At 41.9% G+C, this 20,850-nt stretch overlaps 1 protein-coding gene across 2 annotated transcripts in view; it reads left to right on the top strand.

Moving 5' to 3' along the window:
• Window positions 1-20,850, top strand: part of CUBN (cubilin) — a 494,825-nt gene that overhangs the window by 326,942 nt on the left and 147,033 nt on the right. For both annotated transcript variants that reach the window (XM_033931276.1, XM_033931275.1), the window contains exons 40-42: window positions 5,318-5,515; window positions 12,479-12,625; window positions 20,632-20,822. In XM_033931276.1, the coding sequence (XP_033787167.1) occupies window positions 5,318-5,515; window positions 12,479-12,625; window positions 20,632-20,822 (536 nt within the window). The remainder of the gene's footprint in view (window positions 1-5,317; window positions 5,516-12,478; window positions 12,626-20,631; window positions 20,823-20,850) is intronic.

Raw genomic sequence — 20,850 nt, 5'->3', positions numbered from 1 at the left:
TAAATTAAGGTTACCAGATTTTCCTGAAGGAAAATCCAGACTCCCATGGCCACACCCACAGGCCCGCCCAGTTCCGCCTGCATCACACCTCATTCTGCCCCCAGCCCCGCCCCAGACGGCATCTGTGCATACACAGACGTGACACGATGAAGTCACTCGCACACGTGTATGCATGAGACGTCACTATGTTATGTCCGCACATGCGTGGATACCCCTCCCGACCTGATTTGTACAGGAAGCTTTACAAAACCTGAACAAAGTACCAGGTTTTGAAAAGCTGTCCAGATCCCGGACATGTCCTCAAAAAGGAGGACCTGTCCAGGGAAATCCGGACATGGGATAATCCTATGTCGCATGCCCAAACAAAAAAACAGAAGAGCCAAGCACACATCGGCCCTATTCTTTTGTGCTTTTAAGATGAGACTTTCAAAAATTGTTTGCAGTTTAAATTTATAAAGGCTCCTATTTAAGCACAGAAAAACAAGGCTTGATATGTACTTTCACTTTCAGGTTTGATTAGACACAAGTACATGTTCGGTTCTCACCATTTGCATTTCCTGCATCCACAGCCTTCCTTCAGTTTGTAAAATTAGACAAAACCCGCAGTTAAGTGCGAGATTTTGCCAAGAAATCCTATCCTCAAAACCTTTTTTTTTTTTTTTTTTTTCATTTTCACATTACATAAATATTTATGAACCGCTAATTTCAATGTGATTTTCAAATTAATAAGAGGCTGGCCATCTCTAGTAATTGCAATCTTACATTAAAATCAAAACAGAAAATCTGCTCATCTATCAGAGTGAAAGAGACCTTTACAAAATCATCTGTTGGTGTGAATGAGATATCTTGCAAATAAATAGGTCTTTAGGCTTTTACGGAAACTGTCATGAGGAGATAGTTCTTAAGTGTATTGGAAGAGAGTTCTATTATTTTGCTGCCAGATATCTAAAAGATAAAGCATGTATTGTTTGATATTTAATACATCTAGGATTCGGAAATTCTAACCTCAGATGATTGCTAATCAGGTTATAGTTCTTAACAGCTGGTAATTCTACTAAATTCTACACAACCTCTGAGCTGACGGTAGGTTTTTTGGCTTTATAGACCATCAATTGCTTCTGTGCTTTGCAGCACTTCTCTCAGAGCATTGGGAAGCAATACCTACTAACATAGGGTTACCAGATTTTCCGTCTGGAAAATCCGGACCCCTAGATCCGCCCACCAGGCCCATCCAGTCCCACCCCGTCACGCCACAGTCCTGCCCCATCCCGCCTCAGCCCCGCCTCCAATCCTGCCCCAGCCCCACTCCTCGCTGCCTGCTTTTGTCGGGCAAGGCATGCACGGATGTGATGCAATAACATCACACGCATGCGTGCGTGCACATGACATCATCACGTCATATCCGTGCATGCGTGAATGCCCTCCCACTCGAAGGAAAGCTTTTCAAAACCCGGACAAAGTGCTGGGTTTTGAAAAGCCGTCCGGACCGCCAGACATGTCCTCAAAAGGAGGAGATGTCCGGGGAAATCCGGAAGTCTGGTAACCTTATACTAACATCATTACTGTCCATGTAAATACAATAGAATGCAATTTGCTGCCATTTTTGGCGCACATGTTAACACCAGCGCTCGAGCCCTCTGAGCATTCGATGCTGTATAACCTGCAAGCAAATCCAGTGCTAACCCTTTTTACTGCTGGCATCAGTTTTGAGCATCAGCCTCCAAGTTTTCCCAGTCTTCTTGATTAGGGTTACTATATTTGGAGCCTCAGAAACTGGGATGCATGGCTCTGTTATGTTCCGCCCCCATCCCTGCCTTGTTCTGCCTCCAGCCCCGCCCAGTTCTTCCTCAAACCCTGCCTCATTCCACTCCAGCCCCGCCCCCTCAAAGACTTGTCTTCTTCCCCGACGAACTCCGGCCACGTCTGGAGGGCCTCGAGCATGCGCGGATGTGTGTGACAAACTGCTGGGTTTTGGAAAGTCCATCCGGGAACCTGTCCAGGTTTGCCAGGATGTCTGGTAACCCTACTCTTGATACTATTGTGGCAACACTGATCAATTGGAGGATGATTAACTAAAATGCATTAGCCCATGTTACTGCATGGTTTTTGTGCCATCGGCTTCACTAAAACTAATGTGGACAGTGGCATTTAATATGTGTGATTACTTGCAGTAACGGCATCATGGGTTACTGCGCTTTTGCACATCAGCCTTTCAATGCATCATATATTACAGAATGATTTTGATGTAACTGAAAGTGTGAAATCATATTACATTATAAAAAAAAAAAAAATCAACACAGCCACACATTATACAATTAACTAAAGCCTAAACAAACTTCAGCAGGTGTGGAGTTACGGTAAGTTTGGTATATCCTAAGGGGCTCATTTAAAAAAAAATGCAGACGTCCAAAAAATGGCATAAACCAGCACTTGGGCATCTTAATCGCCAAAAAGTCCAAGTTCTGATTTTCAAAAACCACTTTCTGGACATCTTACAAGGCATCCTAGCCACTGTGCATGCAAAATTCAAAGGGATGGGGGGTGTTGAAGGCGTTTTATGGATGGGATTTGGGTATGCTTAGTCTTGGACATCTTGCAGCGATAATCAAACCTCTTCCAAGATGTCCAGTATGGAACTTAGACATGCAGAGATAAACCTATTTTAAAAGTATCTAAGTGCTAAAAAGATATCCAAACTGACCAGATGACCACTGGAGGGATTAAGTAATGACCCCCCTCCCCCCCGCCCCCAGTGGTCTCTAGCCCCCTCTTATCCCCCCCCAAATCCGAATGAAACAGTACATCGCTGTTTCTAGAACAGCAGCACCTGGTATGGGAAATCCTAATAGAGCATCACACGGGTCTTAAGTAGCCTGGTGAGTGGACTAGTGAGCAATAGACAGGAAGACTCAGGCCCATAAGTCACCTTAACCACTACATTTATGGTGAAATATGTGAGCCTACCAAAACTCACCAAAATACCAGAAATTCAATCTATAATTGCCATATAGATGCTATCTACAGCCATAAGGGCTATCGAGATGGTAGACAGGTGGGTATAGTAGGTTTTGGAGGAGTTTTGGAGGGCTCACCATACATTATAATGGTTTTTATGGCGAGATGCACTTCTGTCAACCTTTATGTGAAGTTCACAGCAGTGCCCTCTAAGGTCCCCGCTGCTCTGTTGGCATGACTGTGTGGTCAGTCCTTTACAATACTTGCCCCTCCCACATACAAATGGTTTGGATTTGGATATTTTGAACATGAACTTCTTTTGTGTTTGAAAATACCCAACAAAGTTAGCCATCCTAAGGTTGGACATCCTGGCAGCCAAGACGTCTTAAGTATGCAATTTTTTTTTAAAAAAAAGATGGGCATCTAGCAGTTTTAAAAATGGATATTTCTCCACCCTGATATTTTGCAGAAAACGTCCAAAATTGGATTTAGACGTCCTATCGAAAATGACCCTCCACGTGACTTTCCATTTGGATAGGTACTGACATTTCTACTGAAGCATAACTTGTCCTTGAAAAGTTGGCGATCGGATTAACAGATTTAACCCATGTTATAGCGGGGAAATTCTCTATATGAAGTTGAACGTTAGGTATTACTTTAGGTGCCAAATTATCGCTGTGGAAAAGTGGATGGATGAAGGTGCTGAAATAGAAACTGGGGGCTAGATTCTCCAAACTTTAACCCAGTCGCTAAAGAGGTTCCAGACGGTTTAGCTGCATGCATGTTAGCGGTGGATTACCAAAATGACTTATCACGATCTTTAGCAAGCTTTCTAGACATCTCCGACACTGCCATACAAATGGGCTCTTGAATATTGAAATGAGCACTCCGGTGGATTCTTAAAAATTGCCGAGTCATTCTCCAAGATCGACATCAGCTTTTGGCGACAAAAATCAGCGACTGGTCTGGAGGGTGCCAGTACGGTGCCAGCACTGTTAAAAGTGCATCTTGTGGCCCCCTCGGTAGAGGGAGAGATTCCCATGTTCTCCTGATGCCAACCGACACCCTCCACCCCCCCCACCCCCCCAGCAGCAGCAGAGATGCCAATCTCTCCCGCCGCCAACTGACACTCATCCTGGCAGCGGAAGAGATGCCCAGTTGTCCAAGTGGGAATTTTCAAAACTGACTTTCTAGATGTCTTTCTGGTTGTTTTGTCTTCAGGGCATCTAAATATTAAGGGGATTTGGTTCAACCGTGTTTAGGCCGGGATTAGCACTTGAACATTTTACAGCAATAATCAGACATTTTACAAAACGTCCATGGCACAATTTAGACGTTTTGGGTTAGGCTGGTTTTTAAAACATATAAGGGTCATAAAGGTATCCAAATTGATGAGATGACGACCACTGAAGGGCTGAAAATATGGCCTCCACACACTCCCCCAGTGGTCACTGGCCCCTTCCCATCCCCTAAATATCTTCATAAAACCATATTTATCTGTCTCTAGGACAGCTGCAGTTCTAATAGAGCTACAAGCAGGTATCCGGAGTAGCCTGGTAGGCAGTGCAGTGGACTACACAGAAGGGGACCCAGGCTCATATGCCACCCTAACTAGTACACTTCTGGTGCAAAGTGTGAGCCTACCAATCTTCACCAAAAAACCCACTGTACTGCCTGACTACCCTAATATCCCTTATGCCTGACACCTGCAGGCATAAGGGATAGTAGGATGGTAGGCAGGTAGATACAGTAGTTATGGGGGAGTTTTGGAGGGCTTACCATATAATGTATGGGGTTATGGTGAGATGTGTACCTGGCACCTTTAATGTGACGTTCACAGCAGTGCCCACTAGGGTGCTCCACCGCTCTACTGGCATGTATGGGTGGCCAATCCATTAAAAATGCTGGCCCCTTCTACATGCAAATGGCTTATTTTGGACGTTTTGGATTTTTTTTTTTTCAATAATGGCAAAAAAATAGATGTCCAGCTGGATAAAACATCTAGCTGGGCTGTTTTTGAAAATAAAACCCCAAACAACATTTTGTGGGTTTGAAAATGGACATTTACTCTACCTGATTTTTGGATGTTTTTCTCAAAACGTCCAAAGTCAGATTTAGATGCCCTATCGAAAATGCCCCTCCATGCTTGTGCCATCTTCAAAGAGAGTAGCAGATTTTACAATTGGTTAATGAGGATTGCATAAAACTGTTGCTTATGTTCTGTTTTGGTTTTCTTGGCAAATTCCATAGATTGTATGGTAAATAAAAATCTCAAACACCACATAAAAATCTGTACAAATCTTTAATGGCTCAGTAGCTGCTAAATCTTTTCAATATTTTTAATTTTTATTTGTTTTGATAGGTGCCTGTGGTGGTATTCTAATGACAGGGGAAATGCCTTCATTCCTCTTCTCACCGAGCTGGCCTAATGCCTATGGCAATCATATCGAGTGTAAATGGGTGATTAGAGCACCAGAATCCACTGTAGAGTTGAACATTCTGGCCCTGGATATTGAGTCGCATAGCTCATGCAACTATGACAAACTCATCATCAGAGATGGTAAGACAACTATGCCAGAACCAGATGGAGTTTCATATCCAAAAATGCTTGTAAGTCCTTTCAAAGACGTTAAGAAGAAAGTCTGACTTTCAACATTGGAGAAATAGCCTAACGGTTAGTGTACTGGGGGAACCAAGCTTGATTCCTACATTGGCTCCCTGTGATCCTATGTAAATCAATTAACCCTTCATTGCCACAGGTACAAAATCCTAGATTGCAGCCCATAAAGGGCAGAGAAAGTACCTTTATGTAAACTGCTCTGGTTTTGCCACAGAAAGGTGGTATATCAAGAATGTAATAAATATATAAGTTTAGAGTTGTTTGTTCATGGATGTTTTATTCTTTCCAACTGTGGTAAATGACAAAGTAATTTTGTATAGTAAATGTGGTAAATGACAAAGTAATTTATGCTGAAATAAATTACAGGAAACTTCACTATAAGTTACGATAAAAATATTTTATGCAAAATTGAACAGTCGCCCATTGGCTGGAAGCTTTGCAGTTGTTAAAAATAAAAACCCCTGTGTTGCTGCTTAATTGAGGATACCTGATGTCCCAGACACAGCAAGAGCCACAACATTTGGCCCTTTCCACGGAATTGGCTGGTTGCTGTGAAATCACTACAGAAGGCCAGGGACAAGGTGGGGGGAGTAACTGCTGTAATGCTGGTACTTGATGGCAGTGTAAAAAAGATACAGGGAGTGGGTCAAGCTCCCCAAAAAACAGCAACAACCGTTGCTATAGCCACCTGACATCTCAGGTAAAGTCTCCTAGGGTTCAAGAGGCTGGTGGTTTCTTCAGATAGACACAATGAGACAGGAGCCAAGCTTAGGGCAAGCTGCTTGTTCCCTAAGTCTCTATTTTAGGGTTCATAGACAATTGCGCGCAAGACAATCGCGCGCGGACAAAATCGCGCAGACAACTGGGCGCGAGACAACTGAGCGCAAGACAAATGAGCGGAAGACAATTGAGCGTTAAGACAAGTGAGCACAAAGACAACCGAGCGTGAGACATTTGAGCGCAAGACAATTGAGCGGAACTTATTTACCGAAATGTGCACGAGCGGGTCTGCGCGATTTTGTCTGCGCGCGATTGTCTTGCGCGTTTTTGACCTGTCACCCTATTTTAGACACTGTCCTACTGATACCTTCTTTGCAACAAAACTGTCATCTCACAGGAAAGACTAAGGGCTGGATTCTCAAAACTTACCGCGCCTTTAACGATGGTTTCTAAAACAGTTCCAGTCAGTTTAGCGTGCCAGCATTTTACTGCCCGAGTAACAGAACAACTCACTGTGGTCTTTTCCGAGCTTTCTAGCAGTATCCGACTGTGCCATGCAAATGTAGTAAAACGAGGTCATGACTATTAAAATGGTAGTAAAATGGGCTCATCAATATTTAAACGAGCACTCCAGGTGATTCTATATCATTGCCGGGTGATTCTCCAAACGAAGTGTCGGCTTTTAATGGCCAAAAATTACCAGCTGGTCTGGAGGTGTCTGTACTGTGAAAAGCGTGTCTCGGGTGCATGTTTCTGACTATGGCTCATGATAAAAATTAAAGAAAATACACTATTCACATAAATTATAGTAATATTGTGATGGGGAAAAAAATCTCAAAAGCACGCGGCTCGAGCACATGCTTATAAAAACATAAGAATTGCCACTGCTGGGTCGGACCAGCAGTCCATCGTGCCCAGCGGTCCGCTCACACGACGACCCATAGGTCAAAGACCAGTGCTCTAACTGAGACTAGCCTTACCTGTGTACGTTCTGGTTCAGTAGGAATTTGTCTAACTTTGTCTTAAATCCCTGAAGGGTGTTTTCCCCCATAACAGCCTCTGGAAGAGCATTCCAGTTTTCTACCACTCTCTGGGTGGAGAAGAACTTCCTTACATTTGTACGGAATCTATCCCCTTTTAACTTTGGAGAGTGCCCTTTCGTTCTCCCTACCTTGGAGAGGGTGAACAACCTGTCTTTATCTATTAAGTCTATTCCCTTCATTATCTTGAATGTTTCGATCATGTCCCCTCTCAGTCTCCTCTTTTCAAGGGAGAAGAGGTCCAGTTTCTCTAATCCCTCACTGTACAGCAACTCCTCCAGCCCCTTAACCATTTTAGTCGCTCTTCTCTGGACCCTTTCAAGTAGTACTTCTTCATGTACGGCGAACAGTGCTGGATGCAGTATTCCAGGTGAGGGCATACCATGGCCCGGTACAATGGCATGATAACCTTCTCCGATCTGTTCATGATCCCCATCTTAATCATTCCTAGCATTCTGTTTGCCCTTTTCACATTGCACATTGCGTGGACGGTTTCATTGATTTGTCGACCAGTGCTCCCAAGTCTCTTTCCTGGGAGGTCTCTCCAAGTACTGCACCAGACATCCTGTATTCGTGCATCACCTTACACTTATCCTTATAGGCAGCTTTCAACAAGCGCATGCAAGACAAGCCTTTAATATATATCTTTAATACACATGCTTGAGACGCGTGCTTTTGAGATTTTTATTGTATCACTATATTGTACCCCCCTCCCTTCCTCTCCATCCAATAGTGCTGGTAGCTCTCCACCCCTCCTATCCACCCATGCCTCTTTCTGTGGACTATTCTGCACATGTGCTGATTGTTATCACCAGTGACTGATCTCATATAAATTTGGCGAACCTCATTTGCATGCGCAGTTGAGAATGGCTCGTCTCTTTTGAATTGTTAGACCCCTTGTATTTTACCGGCGATATTAGAGAATCTGCCCCTGAGTCTTCCCCGGGCCACCTGCTTCTGCCACAAGAATTCTCCAACAATCCATTCCCAACCCCATATACAAAGGGAGAAGAGCAGCAACAGCAGCAATTCAGGCTGCATCCTGCTCCTCTGTGGCCGAGATCTGACTGCTATTTAGAACATAAGAACATAAGAATAGCCTTACTGGGTCAGACCAATGGTCCATCAAGTCCAGTAGCCCGTTCTCACTGTGGCCAATCCAGGTCAGTAGTACCTGGCCAAAACCCAAGGAGTAGCAATATTCCATGCTACCAATCCAGGGCAAGCAGTGACTTCCCCCATGTCTCTCTCAATAATAGACTATGGACTTTTCCTCCAGGAACTTGTCCAAACCTTTCTTAAAACCAGCTAAGCTATTCGCTTTTACCACATCCTCTGGCAACGCGTTCCAGAGCTTAACTATTCTCTGAGTGAAAAAAAATTTCCTCCTATTGGTTTTAAAAGTCCTGCACAGTTCAACGTTCAATTTATTTAATATACGCAAATATAAAACCAGAAGGCAAATCTAAGCAGTTTACAATAAAAAAAAATTAAAAAACACAAATTAAATAAGATAAGAACAAAAGGAAGATGAAACGTAAAGGAAAACCATTGAGAACCTGGGGGAAAGAGGGAAACAGGGATTGCAATAAAAATAAAAAGATTGGGGAAAGGGATGAACAATGTGGTAAGGGAGGGAACAAAGAATTTAATTCTGCCCACACAGAAGAAAAGTAGCCATCAGGAGGAAGTAAGCTAAGAGCTAAAGGCCAAAGAGAAGTAGTATGCGGTGCCTTTAATTGTGCCTTAAAGGTTACAAATGATTTCTCTGAATGAAGGTAAAAAGGTAAGCAGCAGTCAGGCCTGGTTGGCAAAGGAATAGGATACCATTTGTCTCTCTGTCGACCTGTGTTGGTGTGAAATGGGGGGATCAGAGTAATAAAGAGGGTCTGGAGTAATGAACAATGGCTTGGATGGGTGCCTGTGTTGTTAGACAGGTTTGTGAGGATGTGAAAAGGGTTTAGAAGATGTGAGGGGGGCAGAGGTGTATGAAAGGTGGGGGGTCTGGGTGAGTTATGAAAATAAAGGCTTTGGGATGTGTGATAGAGAAGCTGGGAGAATATGAATGTGCGAGTGGAAGACCTGGAGATGTACTAGGGAGAGTGTGAGAATGTAAATGTATGCATGTGTGTTGAAACTTGATATGAAAGAGAGCATTAGAATGCAAAAAGGAAAGGAGAGAAAAAGAGAACCAGGCTGGTAAAGGTCGGGGGGGGGGGGGGGGGCGCGGCGGCGTGGATGAGAATGTGAGAAGCAGGGCAGAAGGAAAAGGCTACCTCCTCCCTGGATACAATCCAAGAATCCCAAACCACCAGCTCTCTTAGAGAATGACAAAGTGATAGAATTTGTCACCGTTCCTGTCCCCACAGATAACCGCAGGAAAACATCCCATGTCATTCTTTAGTGTCTATCTCAACCTCTGTCCTTCTATAGCAGCATTCATCAATGCAAGGCTTGAGGGTCAGGGATTGTGCCTATTCATACTCTGATTCTTCCCTCTCTCCTTAAAAAATGACAAGGGGATGGTTTCCCCGAAGTTACCTGCAGTAAGGATCACTCCACACAATATTCCAGAAACGTTAGTCTTCACTCCCAGCCCTTGAGAGCTAGCAATGTGCTTTTCATGTTAAGGGGCAAGGCATGGGCAAAGAATAGGTATGGAACTAACTGGCTAATATGAAGTTAATGCAGGAAAACTTACTGCTTCCAAAATACAATGTTCTTCAATACAAGGCCTGGGGGCCAGTGGCAGCCCCTGGAGACTTTTGGTGCGGCCCTCATCATCATTCTGGCTTTTTTCTGCTACGCTTGGTCTGTCGACCCAAGGTCATAGCAGAAAGGGGAAATAGAAGGAAAGAAGAGGCACATGTTTGAAGGGCAAGGCATTAATGAATAGACAGAATGTATTTGGAAATGCCAATCTCTTTGAAGGTTCCCCCAATGAAAATTTGAAGAGAGGTTGTCGAGGCCTCACATGAGAAGATATTTGGTAGCTCTCCTTCAGTCTATGTGGATCCAAAGTGGTCCCCTCTTAAAAATTAAGGAAGACCACTGACTTATAATCTTAAGAGGTTTTCATTCAGGTACTCAATTATTTTTCCCTCTCTGTCCCAGTGGGCTCACACTCTAATGTACCTGGGGAAATGGGGGATTAAGTGATTTGCCCAGGGTCACAAGGAACAGCATGGGATTTGAACCCACAACCTCAGGGTGCTGAAGTAATAGCTCTAACCACTGGGCAACACACTCCCCATCCATGTTAACTGCAAATTTTACTTCACTTTCGTAAAAGAGCTGCTATGTGCATTATGCAAAATAAATCCTCATTAATATAAAATTAAGCCAAGCGTGTGCAAACGCAATAATTGCTGCAGAATTTTAGAAACTATGTCACAGACATTTTTAAACTCTTGCTGCCAAATCTACCCATGAGCTGCCGCAGGAAACTTGAGGTGCCATGATGAATGTTTTTGAAGCTTTCTTTCCTATTTCATGCACAACCCCCCCCCCCCCCCCACACACACACACACACACACCTTTCTCCTTCAGAGAAACAGTTAACAAACACATGGGAGAACATTCATCACCAATGTAGTCAACAGGATTCTAAACGTAAAGATTTTCCTTGCTCCTGAAATGTATCTATCTATTACCAGTTAAACTGCATGCTTCCTACTACATTATGTAGTGGAAAATAATACAAAGTTAAAATATAAAAATAGCATAAAATTATGTTTGGGTGACAAGATGACAATTTTTCACTCCAGGACTGGTGACGCTGTGTTAACAGTGGGGGGTGTAAAGCTTTGGAATGCCTTGCCAGGAGTTCTGTGCTTTATGCGCGGTTAGGTTGGGGTTTCAAGAAAATATTGAAAATGCAATTGTTTGTAAATGCTTTTGTATGATGAGATATTGTGTGATGTAATTACCTGCAAATGCCTTTTTGATAGCTATTCTGGATCTTATAGCAAAGTTTTTTTATGTATTGAGCATGTATGTACTGTCTATTTATGACTGTTATTATGTAAACTGTATAGGGTTTACCAGTATATGGTATATAAAGTTTTTTTTTGTTTTTAAATCTTTATTCATTTTCAAACTTTGACAGTGCCATACAATTAATTTAGACATAAACACTACAAAGAAGGCACTTTAAATGTACAATGGTGTCAGGTCAAAAGTGCGCCAGGACAAAGGCGCGGGAAGACAACTGAGCGCAACGTGGATGCGCCCGCCGAAGAAATTACTGTTTTAAAGGGCTCCGACGGGGGGTGTGGGGGGGAACCCCCCACTTTACTTTATACAGATCAAGCCGCGTTGTGGGGGCGTTGTGGGGGGTTTGTAACCCCCACATTTTACTGAAAACTTCACTTTTTCCCTAAAAAAACAGGGAAACAGTTAAGTTTCCAGTATAATGAGGGCGGTTACAACACCCCAAACCCCCCACAACGCCGCTGCGATCTGTATTAAGTAAAGTGTGGGGGTTCCCCAACAAAACCCCCCATCGGAGCCCCTAAAAACAATCTTTTTTCTTCGGCGCATGCTTCCGTCTTGCGCTCAGTTGTCAGCGCGCACCTTTGTCTTTGGCGGTTTTGTCTATGAACCATGTACAATTAATACATAAAACAATCATTCCCCCCCCCTCCCCATAACTAATAGATGAAGACATATCATGGAATTACAATATTATAATTAAGTAATTTTAGTAATCAGAATACATTTCCCTCCCCCCACCCACCCACCCTGGATGTGTAAGGAAATCTAATACAAGGAGAGATACTTGACAGTTAGTGCGATTCAACAAATGCAGTCAATGGGCACCACACCCTATTAAATGTAGTACTAAACCCCAAAAACTCCACATTCATTCTCTCATACTTATAAGTGGTACAAACATTTGCCCACCAAAATGTGTAATTAAGTCTGTCGTAATTCTTCCAGTTTCGTGTAATCATTTGGATAGCTATTCCCGTCATAATCAAGAAAAGACGGCTTTTATATTTATCCAAAGAAGGCTTAAGATGTAATATCGTACCACAAATTATGGCTTCATAAGTTAATGGAATTGTTGATTCAAGTTGTTTCTATAAAGGTTTAAATAAATACATTTTACAATGTTGCTACTTCTGATTTATGGTCTTAGGAGACAATGCTCTAGCTCCTGAACTGATAACTGTGTGTGGCAGGGAACTTCCTGGACCAATCAGATCTACTGGGGATGCCATGTTCATTGAATTCACCACAGATTACAGTGTCACTGGTGGAGGCTTCAATTCTTCTTACCACAAGGGTAAGCTCAAACGCCTTTGCAAAGTCTGTCAAGAATATACATCTGTATCTGATTTGCAGAGGAAAGATGGAAAGGCAGCCGTTACAGATTTCAGAAGACATATATTAATAGAACTTAAGAGTTGCCATACTCGGATAGACTGAAAGTCCATCAAGCCCAGTTTCCAACAGTAGCCAACCCAGGTCACAAGTGTCTGGCAATATCCTAAAGAATAAAAAAATGTTGTGCAACTTATCTTAGGAATAAGCAGTTAATCTCCCCATGTAAATCTTAATAGTGGCTTATGAACTTTTTATTTATTTATTTAAAACATGTATAATCCGCTTTTATCCAAATCAGCTCACAAACCTTTTTAAACCCCTGCTAAGCTAACTGCTTTCATCACATTCTCTGTCAACAAATTCTAGAGTTTAATTACACGTTGAGTGAAGAAATATTTTCTCTGTTTTGTTTTAAATCTACTACTTAGACCTGGATTCTCTAAGCCTACCTATCCTACCCGATCTGTGAGCAATCGGTAGCAAGCCAACTGATTCTCAACGCGTCCTCATGCAAATGGGGGTGATCAGAGGCATGTCCCCTACTGATCATATGGAACGCTACAGAGCGATCCTGACACATGTACAGACCATCTTCTGTGCATGCTTACAGAGCTGGAAACTTTTTTATTTTTTTTACTTTTACTTCGCGAACCTGTGGTTTTAACCTGCTTTAAGGAGAATCGGGGCAGAGAACAGGGCAGCAGAGAGCAAGAGAGTTGGAGCAAAGAGCAGGGCAGTCGGAAAGGACGTGAGCAATTGGTCCCCAGCAGTCAGCCAGCCCAGTCGGTGTTCCTGATTTTGGTTAGTGAATCGCTGTCTTCCTACTTTGCACGCCATTTCCCCTCATTTGCATGCATGGATTGGATTGGATTGGATGATCAGCACAGAGGTTAATGAATCGGGTTGGAACACAATCGCGAACATGATCAGTGGACTTAGTGAATCTAGACCTTAGTAGCTTCATCTAGAGAATGACACGGGGAAAAAATGTATCACCATTCCCACCCCGTCCCCATGAGCTCATCCCCATCCGTGCTCTGTCCCCATTCCTTCCCCGTCCCCACGAGCTCAGTCCCCGTCCACACCCACAAACTGTCATATCCCATCTGAACAAGCCTCAAATAGTTATGATTTTATACTGAACTTATTTTATTAAAGTACTAGCTGATACCCCGGCGTTACATGGGTATTTAATTATAGCAATAACACTGTAAATGGATTCAAATAAAGATACTTTATAGTGGTGAATGAAATTATTTTTTTACAGCTTTATAAAAAGTACAATATTCAAATTATAAAGTGAAATATTTGACAAAATGAATACAATACAACTAACACAAAACTTTATTATAAACAACATTTTTAGTTTCACCTCCAGGAGCAAGAACATATACATTCTTGGGTGAACCCACCCTTGAGCAAGCAACATAGAGTTGTCCATGGGAAAAACAGGGGGATCTTAAATCCACTCCACAGTATGTAATAGTCTGTCCTTGTGATTTGTTGATTGTGATAGAGAATGCAAGTCTCACTGGAATTTGCAATCTCTAAAACTGAAAAGGAAGATCTGTTGGAATAAGTGGTATCCGCGGGATAAATACGGTTTCACCTTGTCCCTTTCCGGTTAAGATAGTCGCTTCAATTACATTGGCCAGTAACCTCTTTACACAAAGCCTTGTGCCATTGCAAAGTTTTGGTGGGTCAAGGTTGCTAAGTAAAATAACTGGAGATCCCACAGCTTTTTACATTTTTTCCATTGACTTGAATGGGTGAAATCAGATTTTCTGTTTGTAGCTCCGCCCACGTGTGCAGGTGGGCCGCGAGACCCGCAGAACATATCACCCCAGGTAGTGAGGGATCTGCATACCAAGTTTCGTTCAAATCGGTCCCACAGCTTTTTACATTTTTTCCATTGACTTGAATGGGAGAAATCTGATTTTCTGTTTGTAGCTCTGCCCACATGTGCAGGTGGGCCGCGAGACCCCCAGAACATATCACCCCAGGCAGTGAGGGATCTGCATACCAATTTTCGTTCAAATCGGTCCCACAGCTTTTTACATTTTTTCCATTGACTTGAATGGGTGAAATCTGATTTTCTGTTTGTAGCTCCGCCCACGTGTGCAGGTGGGCCGCGAGACCCTCAGAACATATCACCCCAGGTAGTGAGGGATCTGCATACCAAGTTTCATTCAAATCGGTCCCACAGCTTTTTACATTTTTTCCATTGACTTGAATGGGTGAAATCTGATTTTCTGTTTGTAGCTCCGCCCACGTGTGCAGGTGGGCTGCGAGACCCCCAGAACATATCACCCCAGGTAGTGAGGGATCTGCATACCAATTTTCATTCAAATCGGTCCCACAGCTTTTTACATTTTTTCCATTGACTTGAATGGGTGAAATCTGATTTTCTGTTTGTAGCTCCGCCCATGTGTGCAGGTGGGCCGCGAGACCCCCAGAACATATCACCCCAGGTAGTGAGGGATCTGCATACCAAGTTTCGTTCAAATCGGTCAAGCCGTTTTTGCGTGATCGCGGCACATACACACACACATACCTCCAATTTTATATATATAAATATATATATATAAAAGAAGAAGATAAAAAGAGAAAATATTCTGCACAATTGGCATTTTATAAACACAAATAATACAGAGCAAGGATCAACAAAACCCCTGTCTCCCCTCCCTTTCACAAATATCCCCTCCACTATTGTGAAAACTGAACAAACCAAATTACTACAGAATGCTACATAAAAAAATCAAACTAACAGAATACTTCAGTCACACATGGCAGGAATAGTGTTAGAGGAGTGCCCCTGGTCAGAGAGAGTGAGCCCTAAGCCAGCTGGAAGCTAAAGAAGCACAGCCTGGGCTTTGTGATCCCCCCGTTATGGCTAATACCAGCTCTAGCAGGATACATATTTCAAATCTGAAATATTCTAATCACAAAATATAAAATACATTTATTTTTTATGCCTTTTTGTCTGGTAATATTATTCTTCAAATCACATTGGTCTCAGGTTTTGGTTTTGGGTTCCTTCTGTCTTCATCATGGCATGTTAAAATAGGTGCAAGAGGAGCGGGGAAGGAGATGCCAAGTCTGACAAGGGTGAAATTTTATTACCACAGGAGCAAGACTTTTCACCGCTCCCATGGGGGCGTTAAAAGATCTTGTCCCCATTCCTGCGGGGCGGTGAAAAGTCTTGTCCCCATTCCTGCAGTAAACCAGTTGCAAATGTCTCCATTCCTGCGGATTTTCTGCGGTGACCACGGTTTACTGCGGTAAACGGTCCCCTTGTCATTCTCTAGCTTCCATCGCATTCCTCCTAATCCTAGAATTTTTGGAAAGAATAAACAAGTGATTCACATCTACTTGTTCCACTTCATTCAGTATTTTATAAACCTCTATCATATCTCCCCTAAACTGTCTTCTCTCCAGGCTGAAGAGCACTAGCCGCTTTAGCATTTCCTCATAGGGAGGTCAATCTATCACTTTTATCATTTTGGTCACTCTTCTCTGTACCTTTTCTAATAAGAACATATGAATAGCCTTACTGGATCAGACCAATGGTCCATCAAGCCCAGTAGCCCGTTCTCATGTTGGCCAATCCAGGACACCAGTACCTGGCCAAAACCCAAGGAGTAACAACATTCCATGCTACCGATACAGAGCAAGCAGTGGCTTCCCCCATGTCTTTTTCAACAACAGACTATGGACTTTTCCTCCAGGAACTTGTCCAAATCTTTCTTAAAACCAGCTATGCTATTTGCTCTTACCACATCCTCTGGCAGCGTTCCAGAGCTTAACTGTTCTCTGAGTGAAAATTTTTTTTCTCCTATTGGTTTTAAATTATTTCCTTGTAACTTCATTGAGTGTCCCCTAGTATTTGTAATTTTTGACGGAGTGAAAAATTGATCCCGTTCTACTCTACTCAGGATTTTGTAGACTTCCCTCAGCCGTCTCTTTTCCAAGCTGAAGAGCCCTAACCGTTTTAGTCTTTTGTCATACGAGAGGAGTTCCACCCCCTTTGCCATCTTGGTCGTTCTTCTTTGAACCTTTTCTAGCACCTCTATATCTTCCTTGAGATAAGGAAATCAGAATTGAACGCAATACTCCAGAGGAGGTCGCACCATGGGCATTATAACATTATTAGTCTTGTTAACCATCCCTTTTTTAATAATTCCTAGCATCCTGTTTGCTTTTTTGGACACCGCCACACAATCAATGATCTGAAATAATGTCAAAATACTGAATTTCGTTTCTGCAAATTGGCACTTAACAAAGTAAGACAACACAACACTCTTTTCAGCTACAGTGGGAAAATTACGTCCAGAATTTAGGAAGTTGGTTGGTTGGGTTGAGAACTTTTCAGCACCCCTTCGTACTCTGTGTTTTCTGTCTTGTAACCAGTTTTTAATCCAGGAACAGGAGTGGTTATTTTGATATACATCACTGTATGAATATTTCAAAAGAGCATGCATTTGGATTTTCATAACTGCTGCTATGAACTTTGTCTCTTGAGTTCTTGGCCTCCTGGCAGCTATTTCTGGTTTCATTTGTGAATAACTGCTGTGGCTTAGCACTCTTAAATCTTATAGAGAAATCCTGGAACAGATCAATTCATGCACAGCCTTTGATAAATGAATCTCTATTTTGACATTACATTACATTACGGATTTCTATTCCGCCTATACCTTGCAGTTCAAGGCGGATTACAAAAGATTTGACTGGACATTTTCCAGTAAAGATACACTTTTTTTTTTTTTTAACAACAGAGGAGATATAGCTGGAAAGATTCCGAGGGGATTTACAAGTTGGATAGCAAATTGACAGTGCAGAACTGTGTAATATAAACAATAGATTACATTTGGAGTAGGTAAGATTACAATACATTTCAGGGATCTAATTAATGCAAAAATAATGTACTTGTACTCTAGTCTTCTTTAGATCTACCTAGTATTACTTAAGCAGTGTTTTTTTTTCCTGACATCAAGGATTCAATTACCTTTTGTATTTTAGAAATATTACTTATGCTTAAATTAGAATGTATTAGTATTTATAATCAAATTAAATACTACTACTTATCATTTATATAGTACTGAAAGGTATACTGTACACAGCGCTGTACATTTTGACATTTATAGATGGTGAAATATCGACTTGAAGGGGCTTCGGGTTTGATTCTCAGCCCAGGACACTGTATTTACAGCCCCAGGGGATGAAGCCTCTGCTAGCATTCAACAGCAAAACCTAGAGGTCAGGCAAATTCAGAGACTTTTTAGTTTCCACAAGCCCCTCACTTATCGCAAAGGTTTAGCACCATATTAGTTGGATTAAAGTAGGAAGGAGGTGTTTAAGGCTGTTTGAGTCAATTGATTTTAAAATAGGTGAATTTATGCAATAGTAATAGGAGGTATGGTTGAATGAGTTTTAAAATGCTATATTAGCTGATGAGATATAACCAAGTGAGTTTAGTGGGAACATAGGCATACAAGAGGGTGCTGGAAAGGTCTCAGTCCATCCAAGAAGGGAATGACTTGGAGCCCTGAAACTTACAAGTAATTCCACATCTTCACCCTTAAGTTCAACACACTTGGCATATCGTGTCTGAAGTTTCTGTGACCCTTCCAAAAAATACTCTTGTCTGGTCACTGAAATACTTCTCCACTGCTGCAATCACCTCCAAATCACTGAAAAATTATCAAGTTTCAAGTTTGAGTTTCAAGTTTTCAAGTTTATAAAAAAAAAATTTTAAACCGGCAATCCAAGATGGCTGCGGTCTAGCTTTGCTGAGCGTCACGCGTCGGTAAGCTCGTTACAGACTAATATTTCTTTTCAATATTACCTCAACAACAATGCCCAAACGGAGAGGAAAGAGCTCAGCTGGGGCCTCGAAGAGCTCCAGAGTCTCTGGTTCGGGAACTATAGAGGAGCTCTTTCGGCGCATGCAGGGGGCCCTTCAATTGCCAGTGACTTGCCTGCTAGAGACACCTCAGATGGGCGGGACAGAGGCGATCTCTCTGGGCCTGGAAACTACTCTGAGTCCCGACATGAGGGCAACGCCCCCACATCCTCAAATTACCAGCTCCCCAGATCCTCATGGACACTTGACCAAATGTTCTTATCTCGAGCATCTCTGGTCAAGATTTATTCTCCCTCCCAAATATCTCATCTTTACATATATTACAGTACTATTCTTTCTTTATGTGAACATTCACATATTTTTATTTTTTTTTCCATCTTGTCAGGAGTTTAGCACTTCAGTTTCAGGATCTCTTATTTTATGTTCTCCTGACAGAGGTTTTAACCAAAGTGGGATGGTTCTTTCCAGATATCTTCAGGTGGTGCTTACAAATAGAGATGGTGGGATATGAGTGACAATGCTAGAAAATGTCATGCTTTCAAGTTCAGGGTACCACTCCTAATCCTAGTCTAGTAAAGTCAAATTTAACTTGTTCATGGGATGGGGAACCAATAAGTTTTGTTAAGAAGAGGGAAGAACTCATGTAAGGAATAAGATGATTGGAGAGAGATATAAGGATGACTAGAGTAAAACACCTGATGAGTGGTGGATAGGTGTTTGGGTTTTTTTTGTTTTTTTTAAATAAATGCAATATGAAATAAGAAGCCAGTGTTCATTAAAAAAAGTGTGATGTGGTCAGTTCTTTTTACATAATAGAGAAGCCTAACTACCGTATTCCTCTGGAAGAGCTATTCTATTTTCTTCCAACACCACGTGACACTTCAGTGAGTTTGAATTGCATGGTACTTCAATTCCTTTATTGTTCTTTCAGTCTTATGAGAAAAGTGTGGGAGTTTGGAAACGTGTACAAATAATCCAGAGCACAGCAGTAAAAGTCATCTATAAGGCCATAAAATTTGACCACGTAACTCCTCTTTTGATAAAAGCCCATTGGCTTCCCATCCATCACCGTGCCATTTAAAAACTCTATTATTGACTTTTAAAACAAGAAACACTGGACAGCCAGAATTCATTAATAAATTTTTGATACCGTACGCTACATCACATTTTCTTCGTTCCTCGGAGCAAAATTTATTAGCAATCCCAACCTTGAACCATATTAACACTAGAAGAAACACTATCTTTTCAGTAGTTGCCCCAACACTCTGGAATTCGGCACCAAATGCTCTAAGATAGATAACTAATCTTGAGAAATTGAAATCTTCTCTTAAGACATTCCTTTTCAAAGATTCCTTTCAAATGTAAATGTCCTTTTAAGGATTTTAAAATTTTTGTATGTTTTATGAGACCGCATGTATTGGACTTACATGTTTTTAACCCCACCCTTTTGTTTATACCTTTATATCTTACTTTTCTTTAATCATTGTAGTTCTCCCCTTTCCACTCATACCCGTTTATCCAGTCGTGTATGTTATTGTTTTGTCTAATCATGTATGTTTATTTTGTTAAAATTATGTTAAATTGTATTATCTGTTTATACCCTATTTAAAAATGTATAACCGCCTTGAAATAAATGATAAGGTGGTATATCAAATTTTTAATAAACTTGAAACTTAAACTTGAAGTCCAAATCTACAGAGAGCTACATGGCACAAACTTCAGATTCAGCAGCAAGTCTTGAGACTTAGTGGGGGAAGAGTCAGTGAGCCACACTTAGGGCTCCTTTTATCAAGGTGCGGTAGGGGTTTAACGCGTGGAATACCGCGTGTTAAACCGCCTGCCGCGCTAGTCGCTAACGCCTCCATTGCTGAGGCGTTAGTTTTTTGGCTTGCCGCGGGGGTTAGCGTGTGATGAAATGTCCGATGCGCTAACCCCCGTAGCGCACCTTGATTAAAGGAGCCCTTAGGATCAGAGTTGAGCTTTACAGTAAAGGACACAGTTCTCTACTATTGTGATTTATTGGTTTTATTATCATTATTATTTAATTTGCTTATTAAAGTGATTGAATGTGCTTTAATGTCTCTTATTGTATTCAAACACAGGCTGTGGTGGTTATTTACATGCAAACAGGGGTTTGATCTCCTCTCCCGGTCATCCCCAGCACTATCATGCAAACCTCAACTGCACTTGGCATGCAGTGGTCACCAGTGGCTTCATTATTGCAGTCCATTTTCAGCCGATATTTCAGATCCAGAATTATGGTGCTTCTTGTGACAGTGGAGACTACATCGAGGTAAGCTTTTCAGTCTGCATGGAGGAAA

This window comes from Geotrypetes seraphini, chromosome 2 (genome assembly GCF_902459505.1).
Source record: "Geotrypetes seraphini chromosome 2, aGeoSer1.1, whole genome shotgun sequence".
Classification (NCBI taxonomy): Eukaryota; Metazoa; Chordata; class Amphibia; order Gymnophiona; family Dermophiidae; genus Geotrypetes; species Geotrypetes seraphini.
This window is presented reverse-complemented; position numbering and strand designations above follow the sequence as displayed.